Below are 14171 nucleotides of genomic sequence, written 5' to 3'. Positions count from 1 at the left end.
AAATCATAGAATATGTAGAGTCATCCTGTGTTTCAATTTCGCATGCATAGTGCCTTTAAAAGTATCTATTGGCCAGCGTCCGGCTCACTAGGCTAATCCTCTGCCTTGCGGCGCCAGCACACCGGGTTCTAGTCCCGGTCGGGGTGCCGGATTCTGTCCCGGTTGCCCCTCTTCCAGGCCAGCTCTCTGCTGTGGCCAGGGAGTGCAGTGGAGGATGGCCCAAGTGCTTGGGCCCTGCACCCCATGGGAGACCAGGATAAGTACCTGGCTCCTGCCATCGGATCAGCGCGGTGCGCCAGCCGCGGCGGCCATTGGAGGGTGAACCAACGGCAAAGGAAGACCTTTTTCTCTGTCTCTCTCACTGTCCGCTCTGCCTGTCAAAAAAAAAAAAAAAAAAAAAAGTATCTGTTGTGTTGATTCTCTTCCTAGTTCTGTAATCCAGAAAGAAGGGCCGGTGCCGTGGCTCACTAGGCTAATCCTCCGCCTTGTGGCGCTGGCACACCGGGTTCTAGTCCCGGTCGGGGCGCCGGGTTCTGTCCCGGTTGCCCCTCTTCCAGGCCAGCTCTCTGCTGTGGCCCGGGAGTGCAGTGGAGGATGGCCCAAGTGCTTGGGCCCTGAGACCAGGATAAGTACCTGTCTCCTGCCATCGGATCAGCGCAGTATGCTGGCCACGACGGCCATTGGAGGATGAACCAACAGCAAAGGAAGACCTTTCTCTCTCTCTCTCTCACTGTCCACTCTGCCTGTCAAAAAAAAAAAAAAAAGTATCTGTTGTGTTGGTTCTCTTTCTCGTTCTGTAATCCAGAAAGAAGGGCCGGCGCCGTGGCTCACTAGGCTAATCCTCCGCCTTGCGGCGCCGGCACACCAGGTTCTAGTCTCGGTCGGGGTGCCGGATTCTGTCCCGGTTGCCCCTCTTCCAGGCCAGCTCTCTGCTGTGGCCAGGGAGTGCAGTGGAGGATGGCCCAAGTCCTTGGGCCCTGCACCCCATGGGAGACCAGGAAAAGTACCTGGCTCCTGCCATCGGATCAGCGTGGTGCGCCAGCCGTGGCGGCCATTGGAGGGTGAACCAACGGCAAAAGGAAGACCTTTCTCTCTGTCTCTCTCTCTCTCACTGTCCACTCTGTAAAGAAAAAAAAAAAAGTAATCCAGAAAGAAGATAAGATTAACTTAATTAACTTGTGCTTAATGGATCCACAGTGATGTTTCTTAGTTAATTAATAATTTCCTTTCCAAACATATGAGAATCATCTTCATTATTCATTTTTAAAAATTGTCAGATTTATTCATCTATAATTCCATATTTTTTTTCCCTTTTCAAAATCAGGGCAATTCTTGATTAAATCTTTTGGCAATTTTCCTATTTAAAATTTCTCAGAAATTACTTAACTGCGGGTGTGATGGTAACATTTTTTTTTAAAAGGATTTATTTATTTGAAAGGCAGAGTTACATAGAGGCAAAAGAGAGAGAATCCTTCCATCCACTGGTTCACTCCCCAGAGGGCCACAATGGCCAGAGCTGTATCGATCTGAAGCCAGGAGCCAGGAGCTTCTTCCCGTCTCCCATGTGGGTACAGGGGCCCAAGCATCTGGGCCATCTTTCTACTGCTTTCCCAGGCCACAGTAGAGAGCTGGATCAGAAATGGAACAGCCTGGACTTGAACTGGTGCCCATATGGGTTGCCAGCACTGCAGGCAGCAGCTTTACCCCCTGTGCCACAGTGCCAACCCTGTGATGGTAACATTTTTTCAGAACTCTGAGTTAGAGTTGCCTGTTGAAACTTAAATGGCTCAGGTAGATCATCAGCCCATTCTTCTTATTTTTTTTATTCATGTTGTACCTGTCTTTCTAGTAGACTGGGTTCCTTTTGTTAAAATGTATTCTTTTTTATAATATTTTCAATATAGGAAATAAAGTCTTTGCTTTCACTTTTTGGCGGTCAGTTCTTCAGCGGTCAGGAAACTTATGGAAAGGTAAGTTAAATTTTTACTAAATTAAGTGCAGTATGTTTTTAAGTAGAACCTTGGATTTGAGGAGAAGAAATGCACATCTTAGATTTGTATTTGTGTGATTATTTGTATCCATTTCTAGAGGCAATGGAATAATGTATTTTGGGAAAAATTGTGGTATTGGAAATTAATGTAGATTTACTCAAAGTTCATTTTTTATGTTAGTTTTAAATTTTAATTCAAAGTTGTACTATAATTTGTCTTTTTATCGAAAAAATGATTTCTTTGATGAAGTGTACAGGTTGAGTGTCCCTCATGTGAAAAGCTCAGGATCAAAGTGTTTCAGATTTCAGATTTTTTTTTTAATTTTGGAATACTTGCATATACATAATGAGATATCATAATGAGGTATCTTGGGGATGGAACCCAAGTCTAAACACAGAATTTATTTATGCTTCACATGCACTTTATACACATAGCTTGAAGATAACTTTATGTAGTATTTTTAGTGACCTTTATTTTGCTGTGACTCATTATAGGAGGTCAGGTGTGGAGTCTTCCACTTGTGACATCATGTAAGCGCTCAAAAGATTTTGGATTTTGGAGCATTTCAGATTTCAGATTTTTGAATTAGGGATGCTCAACCTGAATTTAGATACAAATTTAGAATTTCTCTGGATTTCAGCTTTATACTATGAATCATTTTAAACTTTGATTTTGTTATATTTGATAGTGTTGTGTAAGATTGTCAGTTTGTGAGCTTTGTATTTTCGTTTTAGCAATAGTAAGAGGAGTTTGGAAAATAGAAATAAATCATTCAGAATTCTTCCTTTTTGACATGACATAGAATTTGAGGATATTGCCCTCCAGTCTTTTTGTGAGGTGCTTTTTCCTTCTCAGTCATACTGTTTACCACCAACTACTGCAGTCTGTCTTTGTACTTGTTCCTAGTCTTCATCACTAATATATCTGTACAATATTTTTCATCAACTGCTACTTTCATAATTTACCTGTTCTATTCAGGTGCTTTTTTATTTTTCCTAGTGAACATACTAAGGTGTCGATCTTTCTTCCTGCTTGGATTCTTTGAAGTTTTTTTTTTAAGAGTAGTATAAATATTGGAAGAAGAAAGATTGGGTAAGGCAGGGAGGATTTCTTGGGAAAGATGAGAGAATTTAAGTTAAAAGTGACCTGGTGTTGGATTTTTATTCCTGAGTGACTTTCATTTATTGAGGACAGGAAGAAAGCAGGGAGGGAGGGAGTATAATTGAGTGAGAGTTGTGAACTGAGGTCGGGGTCCTGTTAAAGTTTTGCTGTGTCCTGACAAAGGGTTTACCAGTGCCTATAATATGGAGTGTTAAGATAGGGGTTGGGAAAACCCCCACTGATGCTTTCCCTCCCCTAGACTAGATGATAAAAATCAGTGAAGTTTGTAATGTACCCTCTGACTTTCCATTAGAGTTATTTCAGGGGACCCTTTCCCTGCCTCTCAGGTAGGTACTAGAGAAGTAAGTAAGAAGAGAGATCATTTAGTAACTAAGAAATATGAGCATATTACTGGGAAGTTAAAACCAAAGTAGCTGTATTGCAAGGAATGATTCACAATGATAAAATGTTCTGAGATTATACTTGTGGTATAGTGTCAGATTGCATAAAAGGGAAATACAAAGTTAACCTTAAAATTGAAAAGGCTTGAATTTAATTTACTGATAGTTTTCATTTATAGGGTCACTTATAAAAGTGGTCTTACACTGTACTATATTATCCTAACAGATTACTTATTAAAATAATTTACTTTTATACTAGTGGAGTATTTTAAATTTTGGTTAGATTCAGATCAAGTATCCTTACATGAAAGTAACAAATAGGAATTTCTCCCTGTTGACTTCTTGAATCAAGGTGTAAGAGGGCGTCTAGTCAACTCAGGAATGTTGGATATTGTTATTTCTTTCAGTCTCCATTTTGGATCCTTAGCATCCCTTCTGAGGATATTGCGAGAAACTTAATGAAACGGACAGTGTGTGCCAAGTAAGAGAAACTTACCATGTTCTGCATGCATCTACGCCAGACTCTTCCTAAACTTCCTTGTCCTACTGTTTTTTTGTATTGGCAGAAAGGAGAAGGGGTGGTTGTAGAGTTAGCTCAGTTTAGCTTGCAGTTACATGGGTTTGCCACTGGAGGGTGATAAGAGAAAAGAGAATTATCTGCTGAAACAAGGTGAGTCAAGTGGAGAAATGTAGAAGCACTTGTTTTAGAATAGTTTTTTTTTTTAATTTCCATAATAAGTAGGACTGTAGTATAAAATGTAAATATTATGTTCTTGTGTAGGATAGATGATGTTATGCTTAGTTATAACTAAAATACTGAAAATCTAAAAATGCCTTTCTTATGGATCATTTGTAGTTGGATGAGCAGATTGATGAAGGGATTCTGGTTATCATATCTTGTTCTGAATTAATGTAATATCATTCATTGTATTTCTAAATTGTATTTCTAAATTTTACCATTGGCACCTCTTTTTTCCTTTGTTTTGAAACTGTATTTTCAGCTAGCATCTTAAAGATTGAGCAGTTTGCAGTATCTTTTAGTTGCCTTTTTCCCTGAACCTTTTGGTAGATTGCTAAAAACTTTTTTTAAGCTTAAATATCATATTTAATAATGCATTGCAAGCATGAATTTTTATATATATATAGTTTTACTAACGTGGTTAGTAATGCTTTATGGCATGCTATGTAATTGTTGTATGATTGAATTGGCTACAGCCTCATAGTTAGCATCATCCTTTTGAGAAGTAGCCACAACTGTAAATCTAGTCTCTTAAACTGAAGCTTGGTAATGAGTCTCGCTTATTAAATAAATGGAAACATCATTTAAAGAACACTATTTAAATAATTAATACTTTAGCTTAGCATATGAACATTTATGGTATTTGGATCTGAAAATTATGTCTTTTTAGGTTTAAAATAATTACTTGGAGATGGGTGTTTGGCCTAGTGGTTAAGACGCTGGTTAGGACATTCACATTTCATATTGGAGGGCTTGGCTATGACTCTTGGCTCTGGCTCCTGACTCCAGCTTCTGGCTAATGCAGACACTGTGAAAATTTGAATTTTCTGCAGCTTTTTGCCTGTTTCATTAATATGTGATTTTATTACACCATTTGTTCTAGTATTAAAAAATGTTGGCTGTAGCAGGAGTATAGCCCAGAGTTAAGATGCCTACATCTGACACTGGAGTGCCTGGGTTTGATTCCCAGCTTTGGCTCTTGATTCCAGTGTAGACTAATGTAGATCCTGGGAGGCAGCAGTGATAGCTCAGGTAGCTAGGTTCTTGCCACTAACATGGGAGATCTGGATTCCTGCTTCTAGCCCCAGCATTGTGAGCATCTGTCTATCTCAAATAATTTTTTTTAATTTTTTTTTTGCGAGGCAGAGTTAGACAGTGAGAGAGAAACAGAGAGAAAGGTCTTCCTTCCATTGGTTCACTTGCCGGCGCTGCACCGATCTGAAGCCAGGAGCCGGGTGCTTCCTCCCAGTCTCCCATGCGGGTGCAAGGACCCAAGCTCTTTGGCTACCCTCCACTGCCCTCCCGGGCCACAGCAGAGAGCTAGACTGGAAGAGGAGCAACAGGGACTAGTATCCAGCGCCCCAACTGGGACTAGAATCTGAGGTGCTGGTGCCGCAGGTGGAGGATTAGCCAAGTGAGCCACGACACCGGCCATCAGATAAATAATTTATAAAATATAATCATGAGAACTTGGGAAAATCCTAATCGAATTTCTCTCCTTCCTTGTAAGATTCAACTTCTCTATGTGTTTTAGACTTCAGATAAAATTTGTCTCCAGGATACATATTTGTCATTTATTGCTTAGAAGATGTATACAGTCATTATTTTTTATGGAGCAGACATAAAGAACTGGCAAATAGCTGTTATATATTACTGAATGAACTAAGTTTGTTACTGAGGTTAGTACCAATCATTTATTTCCTAGGTCTATATTTGAACTGTGGGGTCATGGAAAATCTCCCGAAGAGCTGTACAGTTCTCTTAAAAATTATCCTGTGGAGAAGATGGTGCGTAGTGAACTGTGATTTTATATATGCTTATCTACATATTTGTAGAAAAACTAAGTATCAAAAGATTTATATGCTTTTATTTTACAGATTCCATTTCTGCATTCTGATTCTACATATAAAATAAAGATTCACACATTTAATAAAACATTGACACAGGAAGAAAAAGTCAAACGAATAGATGTAAGTGAATTTTAAAGCCCCTCTATAGAATTATTGTAGTTCAGCCATTAGTGATACGTAAGACACTAGACATAAGACACTAGACAAGCCGTAAGACTCTTTTAAGTACTTGTTTTATACATACTGTACTGAGTGCTTTTTGTATTTTATGCTATTTAATGCTGACAGCAGACTTATAAAATAGATGTTGATAAGCCCTGCTTTTCCTTGTAGATTTCTATAAAACATTAGAATTACTCTTTTTTTTTAAAGGCACTTGAATTTCTGCCATTTGAAGGAAAAGTGAATTTGAAGAAGCCACAGCATGTATTTTCTATTTTGGAGGATTATGGCTTGGACCCAAACTGTATCCCTGAGAATCCACATAATATTTATTTTGGTAGATGGGTGAGCAAGTATTCTTTGTATCTACCTCAGTTTGTTTTCTTTAAAAGCTCAGTGTTTTGGCCTTTGTATTTGACTCTTTATATTTAGAACTTTAGGGCAGATGAACAGTTAGAACTACTATGTGGATTAAAATTGGTGATAAATACGTGAATCTGGTCCCCCCCCCCGCCCTAGACGCCTATGAAGTGCAAGAGACTGGTTAGATACAGGGCTCAGGGGAAGAAGGCACATTAAAGCAAGACTTGCCAGAAAATCTGAATTGTTTTAAATAAAGGCAGAGCACTGTGATAGTTGATGGATCTTGTTTGTGAAGCTCCATATTAGGACTTCCATCTTACGAATGACATTACTGTAGAGCAGTTCTTCCCACTTCCCAGCAGCTGTCATGGGTAAGAGGAGGCTGAGACTTACGTCACAGGTTATTGTTATTAGGAGAAAAAGCAAAGCTTAATTAACACCAACCCTGGAACGATTGCATTCAGGTTCAATTCATACTTGGTTTGAAAAGACAAAGTAAATGGGAAGGCATTAAGAAATAAAATTTATGTCTATAACTACTTGAATCACATTATTTTTAAGGAACAAATTTAGAGCCTATGAAATTTAGAGTAAATGAAAAGTTCTCAGCAGCAAGTACTATGGTTTTACTGTGAATGATTATCTTAAATTTGTTCTGTATGGTGATACTAATTTAAAAAAAATCTCTGCTCTAGATTGCAGATGGACAGAGAGAGCTTATTGAGTCATATAGTGTCAAAAAGAGACACTTTATTGGAAATACAAGCATGGATGCTGGGTTATCATTCATCATGGCTAACCATGGAAAAGTGAAAGAAAATGATATTGTCTTTGATCCATTTGTTGGAACAGGTATTTTTATTTTACTGTTGAGCTATTGAAAGTAGGTTACCGCCAGCGCCGTGGCTCACTAGGCTAATCCTCCGCCTTGCGGCGCCAGCGCACTGGGTTCTAGTCCCGATTGGGGTGCCGGATTCTGTCCCGGTTGCTCCTCTTCCAGGCCAGCTCTCTGCTGTGGCCAGGGAGTGCAGTGGAGGATAGCCCAAGTCCTTGGGCCCTGCACCCCACGGGAGACCAGGAGAAGCACCTGGCTCCTGCCATCGGATCAGCGCGGTGCGCTGGCCGCAGTGCGCCGGCCGCGGCGGCCATTGGAGGGTGAACCAATGGCAAAGGAAGACCTTTCTTTCTGTCTCTCTCACTGTCCATTCTGCCTGTCAAAAAAAAAAAAAAAAAGTAGGTTACCTATTTGTGTTAATGAAAGCCATGCTGTTTTTACTAAAAGATTTAATGGACAGAATAATCTTCAGTTGTCACTGGATAATGGCTAGGAGACAGACAACCACATCCTGTGGAATGGCCGGTATTTAACCATTCCATCATTTCAGACACGTGCTGATATAATTTTATGTGTTTTATTCCAAATGAACCAGTGGGGATAAACATCTGTCTAATATTTTTTATAGCAGAAAAACTTGTAATACTACACATTGTATAAATGTTGTAAAGCTATCCAATTTATTTAAATAGAAAAATTCTTGGAGGGGAGAAATATCTGAAAGATAAGGTTAAAAAAGCTCATCTTCTTTAAATTGATAAATGTATATTTAGACAGAGAAAAAAATGGATCTTTGATTTGGTTTGTGGAGGTTTGTAAGTAAGTGTGGAAATAGGAAGAGTGATTATCAGTGATCTGGAACCTGGGTGCTGTGGCCATGACCTGGGTTCTGTATGCATTTAGTAGCTAAATCCTTATAATTTACGGTGTGGTCATCTGAAAACTCCAAGTTTACTTCCTCTGATTCTAGGAAGACTTTTTCTTGCTTTAGCTCATTTTTCTTGTTTTGCCCATACCCAGTGAATACTCGGAGGTAGGTTTGTTTGGTTCAACCCATTGTGGTTCAGTTTGTGGCAGTGTCTATCCCATAGCTATCTTCCCAACGAGCAGTGTTAATGCAGAGCTAACATACTAGGCTGTGCACTCTAACGCTGCTGCCTAATTTCTTACAACTAAAATAGAGACACATTTAAAAAAATCATCTTAGAGAAGTTATGGTACAGGGACAGCTTAAGTGACCCTGGTGAGCTTTGCACTGTGTAAGTGTGAGAGGATTCAGACTCGGTCCAGCTCTAAGCTCATGCTCTAATCTACTCTCATAGAGCTGCCTTTCTTTGCTGTAGGATCTGCCAGCCAGCTATTACTGCATAAGCTAGCTTAAGGAGTCTAACAGTGTAGGATTAGGAAGAAATAGTGTCAGGTCAAAAGGTTGCTCACTGATGGAATAATTTTTTTCTGTTTATTGCTGTTGAGGTAACTAGTGAGTCTCTTCTCACACTCTACTGGTATCTCCATATATCTCAGCCCCAACATATCTGTTCATTTCTTTCTTATCTTCATTGTTCTAAGTACCTCCCCTTGACATTTTAAACTGTTTAGTATAAACAATACTAAGCTTATGGAAAAGTCACAAGAATAAAATGAAACAAAAAATCCCACATGTTATTAATTTAGCTTCAGTTGTTGATAGTCTTTGATCTCATATCCTTTATCATTTGTTCTATTTGTGTTTATTTTTGTGACCTTTTTCTTGAGTCATTTGAAAGTTGCATCCATCAGATCTCTTTATCGCAAATACTTCAGTATAGATTAAAGAATAAGAATATATTCTTTTACATAACCATAGTACAGTTTTCAGTGTTAGTAAGTATAGTATTCATATAATAATTTAATATTCATATTTCAGTTTTTTTAATTGGCCCAATAATATTCTTTAATAGCATCTGTTTTCCTTTCTGATCCAGGATAGAGTACTGTATTTTTTTGTTAATATCTTTTATCTCTTTAGTTTGGAATAGCCAAAACTTTTTTTTCTTAAGTGAAATTTTCACTTTAAAGAATACCATCTCTCTTCTCATTTTTTAAAAATTCCATGTTTATTTATTTTCACTTTATTTGAAAAGCAAAGAGAGATCTTCCATCTGCTGCTGGTTCACTACTCAGATGTCTGTAGCATCCAGTGCTGGGCCAAGCCAAAGCTAGGAGCCTGGAGTTACATTTGGGTCTTCAGCGTGGGTGGCAGGGACCCAAATACTTGAGCCATCATCTGTTGCCTTAGCAGGAAGCTGAACCAGAAGTGGAGGGACTGGGATTCCACCAGCTCTACAGTAAAGGATGAGGGCGTTCTTAGAGGCATCTTAACTGCTGCACTGAACACCAGTCCCTTTCCTCCCTTTTAAAAATCCAGAGTGTTCTTCATTTGGAGTTTATTGATATTTCCTCATGGTTATATGTCAATGGTGCATTCCTTGGTTAGATTATGGCATCAGTAATTTTGTGTGCTTCTCAGGGTATAACCCCAAATAGTGACTCTTTGCCTCATTGGTAATATTAATTTTGATCAGCCAGTCACAGTTGTGCTTGATTTTTCCACTCCGTATTACTGCCCCCCTGCTTGTAGTATTGAGCAGTATGTGAAGAGATACATCATGGCCACATAAACACTGCTCCTTATCCAAATACCCCCATCACTTCTGTTAGATTGTCAGGTTTAGTATGCGTTAATGCTTCTTGTTTGAACCAGTCTTTGCTTTGCTGACCACAGAGTGATGATTTTCCAACTTTAGTACTCCCCTATTCATTATCCTATCGTAAGCGAGGACCCTGTCCTTTCCATGTTTCTATCTATTTATTATTAACATGAACTAGTGAATTCCCACTGCCTTCACTTCATGTATATAATTCATTACATTCCTTAACTAGTTTGTTTTCCAGATTGTCCTGGATCTTCCCAATGATAGCCCCTTCACACTGAATTACCTTTGTAACCTGCTCTCATCTTTTTTTTCTGTTTTCCTCCAATATTTTCTCACTCATCTTCTGCCTTCCCCAGCCCTGGTATGATTCATTCTTCAGGGGTGTCTTGTTTCTTTTAGATGGTATTAGAAACCAAAATCTAGATTCTGGACTCTTTCAGTGGATAAACTAGGAAATACGTATGTGTATGTTACCCGTCAAAGTTGTGAATATGCTTCTGTGTGACCACAAATCAAAACCTCCATCAGAAGCAGTCACCACAGAAAGTTATTTGCAGCAAATAAGTAGACCCTGGGATCATTTCCAAATCAAATCCATGGTTCTCCAAGCAAAGGGAGGTAGGTATTGTTTATCTTAGGGGAAATAAGTATACAAGGGGGGAAATACTTATCATCACATGTGGAGATAGGCAAAAGCTCATGCGGGCAGACTTTGGAAACATGCCTGGACATGTGTTACATGATGTGGTAATAGAGCTTGAGCTCCTCCGGAGCAGAGGTCTTGGCACTAAAGTTACGGACAGGTTCATCTTAGACATTCACACATGCTCATTGTCCTGGCTGTGGTCATGGTGTTTTTTTTTTAAAAGATATATTACTTTATTTGAAAGTCAGAGTTAAACAGAGAAAGGAGGAGAGGGAGAAGGAGAAGGAGAAGAGAGAGAGAGAGAAAGAGAAAGAGAGAAAGAGAGAGAAAGAAAAGAGGTCTTCAATCCACTGCTTCATTCCCTAAATGGCTGCAATGGCTGGAGTTGTGCCAATCCAAAGCAGGAGGCTGGAACTTCTTCCGGATCTCCCACTAGGGTGCGGGGGCTCAAGTACTTGGGCCATCTTCTACTGCTTTCCCAGGCCTTTAGCAGAGAGCTGGATCAGAAGTGGAGCAGCCGGGACTCAAACCAGAGCCCACATGGGATGCCGGCACTGCAGGTGGCGGTTTAACCCGCTACGCCAAAGTGCTAGCCCCAGTTCATGGTTGTTTTCTAGCTAGGTTCTTGGGTCCCTTGAAGTCACCTCTTCTATCTAGGTTGAAAAGCCAATTTTTAATGAAATGTTACTCTTCTGTCTGATTATTCCTCAAACTCTTTTGTTACATGGATCACCAATACACGTGTATAATTCCTACATACTGTCTGTGTGTACATATACATACATATTTTAGAAATTGTGAATTTGCATGTAATACTATAAGTTCTGGTGTATTCTTACAGAGTTCTTTCTTGCTTTATCTCCATTCCACATTTATGTGCACCTTCTTGCACAGTGAGAAATTTGGGTTCCTGTCATTATCAGCCCATTTGCTCTTTTTTGTTCATTCCTATAATATATATAAAACAGCTTCAAAATTGCTTGATGTGTGCCACTAAAAATTTAATCAAAAGAATTCAGTTTTGTTTTCAGTTCTCCACCCAATCTAATCAGCAATAAAGTCAAATACAGTTTGAATATTCTTTATCTGACATGCTTGGGATCAGAAATGTTTCAGATTTTAGAGCTTTTGAGATTTGGAATATTAACATAGACTCTACTGGTTTAGCATCCCTAATGTGAAAATCTGAGAACCCAAGTCCTCTAAAATCCAAACTTTTTGAACATTGTGTCAGCAAAACTTTTGACTTGGTAGATTTCAGATTTTGCATTGCTTCTTTGCCTCCTTCATTTCAAATTCAGCTGTTGAGGCTTCTTATGATCCAATTTGCCCTCACATTTAGGTTTCTTCCACTCCCTCCATTCCTTATTGATTTGCTTTTATTTTTAAAAATGAAAAATATTTGTTTTTGGAAGTCAGAATTAAACAGGAAGGTATACTTGGGAAGCACCATTCCTTTTCATGTCCTTCCATCCTGCTTCTCCCATCTCTTACAGGTGGCCAACTTCACTGTTCTCTAGGTTTTCCTAATAATGAGCACACATGTATATTTTCTTATTTCTGTTTCTTTCACACACAAAGATAGCACACTGTATATATTCTTAACTTTGTTTTTCACTTAATAATATTCCAGGAAAATCAGTTCAACTGTATTGTTTTCATTCTTTTTTTTTTTTACAGTTATACCCCATAGGCATATGTGCTATAATTTATTGTCTCTCCAGTAGTATTTGGACATTATTAGTTTCTATTATTTTGCAGTTACAGATAATGCTTGCAATGAATAACCTTTGTAATTTTAGGAAGAAAACTCTAGGGTAAATTCTTTGAAGTAGCATTGCTGGGTAGAAGAATATACACGGATCTAGTGTTGTTAGATACTGCCAAATTCTCCATTATGCCATTTTGTATTCCTGCCGGCAATATAGGAGAGTCCCTGTTGTCCAAATATTGTACCAGTAGACTATATTATTAAGCTTTTGAAGTTTAAAGAAATTTGGGGAAAATAGTGCCTCGATTTTGTTTTGTTATAGATAATGTTTATCAACTTTATATTTTAAAGGCTATCTTTATAACTTTTTTTAATTATTTATTTATTTATTTATTTTTTTGACAGGCAGAGTGGACAGTGAGAGAGAGACAGAGAGAAAGGTCTTCCTTTGCCGTTGGTTCACCCTCCAATGGCCGCCATGGCCGGCGCGCTGCGGCCGGCGCACCGCGCGATCCGGTGGCAGGAGCCAGGAGCCAGGTGCTTTTTCCTGGTCTCCCATGGGGTGCAGGGCCCAAGTACCTGGGCCATCCTCCACTGCACTCCCTGGCCACAGCAGAGAGCTGGCCTGGAAGAGGGGCAACCGGGACAGAATCCGGCGCCCCAACCGGGACTAGAACCCGGTGTGCCAGCGCCGCTAGGCGGAGGATTAGCCTAGTGAGCCGTGGCGCCAGCCTTATCTTTATAACTTTTTGAATTGTTTTTCATTTCTTTTGCCCAATTTTCTATAGGATTTGTAGTGCCCCCTCCCTTTTTAAAAGATTTATTTATTTACTTGAAAGGCAGAGTGACAGAGAAAGAGGCAGAGATAGAGAGAGAGACAGAAACAGGCCTTGTATCTTTCGGGTCACTCCCCAAATGCCTGAAAAGAGAGAAGGAGAGAGAGAGAAAGAGAGAGAGAGAAAGAAAGAGAAAGGCCTTGTATCTATTGGGTCACTCCCCAAATGCCTGCAATAGCCAGGGTTGGAGTAGGCTGAAGCCAGGAGCTAGGAACTCCATCCAACTCTGCTCCATGGGTGGCAGCAACCCATCATCCACTGCCTTCTCAGGCACATTAGCAGGAAGCTGGATTGGAAGCACAGCAGCCAGGACTCAAACCAGCACTCCAATATAGGATGCCTGCATTGCAAGCCATGGCTTAACACATTATACCACAATTCCGGTCCCTCCCCCTTTAGTTATGTATATTTTTTATTTTTTAAAGATTTATTTATCTGAGTTACACAGAGAGAAAGAGAAACAAGGATATCTTCTAATTGCTGGTTCAGTAACCAGATGGCCACAACTACTGGGACTGGGCCAGGCTGAAGCCAGGAGCCAGGAGCCTCTCCCAGGTATACCATGTGGGTGGCAGGGGCCCAAATACTTGGGCCATCTTTTGCTGCGTTTCCCAGGCCATTGGCAGAGAGCTGGGTTGGAGGTGGAACAGTTGAGACTTGAACTGGCCCCCATATGGGATGCCGGCGTCGCAGGCAGTGGGTTAACCCACTATACTATGACTCCAGCCCCAGGTTTTATTTTGTTTTCCTTTTTGTTCCTTTTTTTCTTTAAGGATCCTTTGCAAGTTAAGGACATTAGTCCCCTGCCTCCCACTGTGATGGATATTGCAAATAATTCCT

The 14171-nt window shown here is 39.8% G+C and overlaps 1 protein-coding gene and 1 long non-coding RNA gene across 7 annotated transcripts in view; one reads left to right on the top strand and one right to left on the bottom strand.

Moving 5' to 3' along the window:
• The window catches only part of LOC100338244 (tRNA (guanine(10)-N2)-methyltransferase homolog), a 93329-nt gene that overhangs the window by 43010 nt on the left and 36148 nt on the right, over positions 1-14171 (top strand). For all 6 annotated transcript variants that reach the window (XM_051854366.2, XM_051854365.2, XM_051854363.2 and 3 more), the window contains 6 exons: positions 1905-1970; positions 3901-3974; positions 5938-6019; positions 6110-6202; positions 6455-6589; positions 7303-7459. In XM_051854366.2, the coding sequence (XP_051710326.1) occupies positions 1905-1970; positions 3901-3974; positions 5938-6019; positions 6110-6202; positions 6455-6589; positions 7303-7459 (607 nt within the window). The remainder of the gene's footprint in view (positions 1-1904; positions 1971-3900; positions 3975-5937; positions 6020-6109; positions 6203-6454; positions 6590-7302; positions 7460-14171) is intronic.
• The window catches only part of LOC138849594 (uncharacterized), a 40648-nt gene that overhangs the window by 8037 nt on the left and 18440 nt on the right, over positions 1-14171 (bottom strand). Inside the window, exon 2 of the long non-coding RNA XR_011388536.1 lies at positions 3990-4120. This is a non-coding gene — a long non-coding RNA (uncharacterized lncRNA). The remainder of the gene's footprint in view (positions 1-3989; positions 4121-14171) is intronic.

This window comes from Oryctolagus cuniculus, chromosome 5 (genome assembly GCF_964237555.1).
Source record: "Oryctolagus cuniculus chromosome 5, mOryCun1.1, whole genome shotgun sequence".
Classification (NCBI taxonomy): Eukaryota; Metazoa; Chordata; class Mammalia; order Lagomorpha; family Leporidae; genus Oryctolagus; species Oryctolagus cuniculus.
This window is presented reverse-complemented; position numbering and strand designations above follow the sequence as displayed.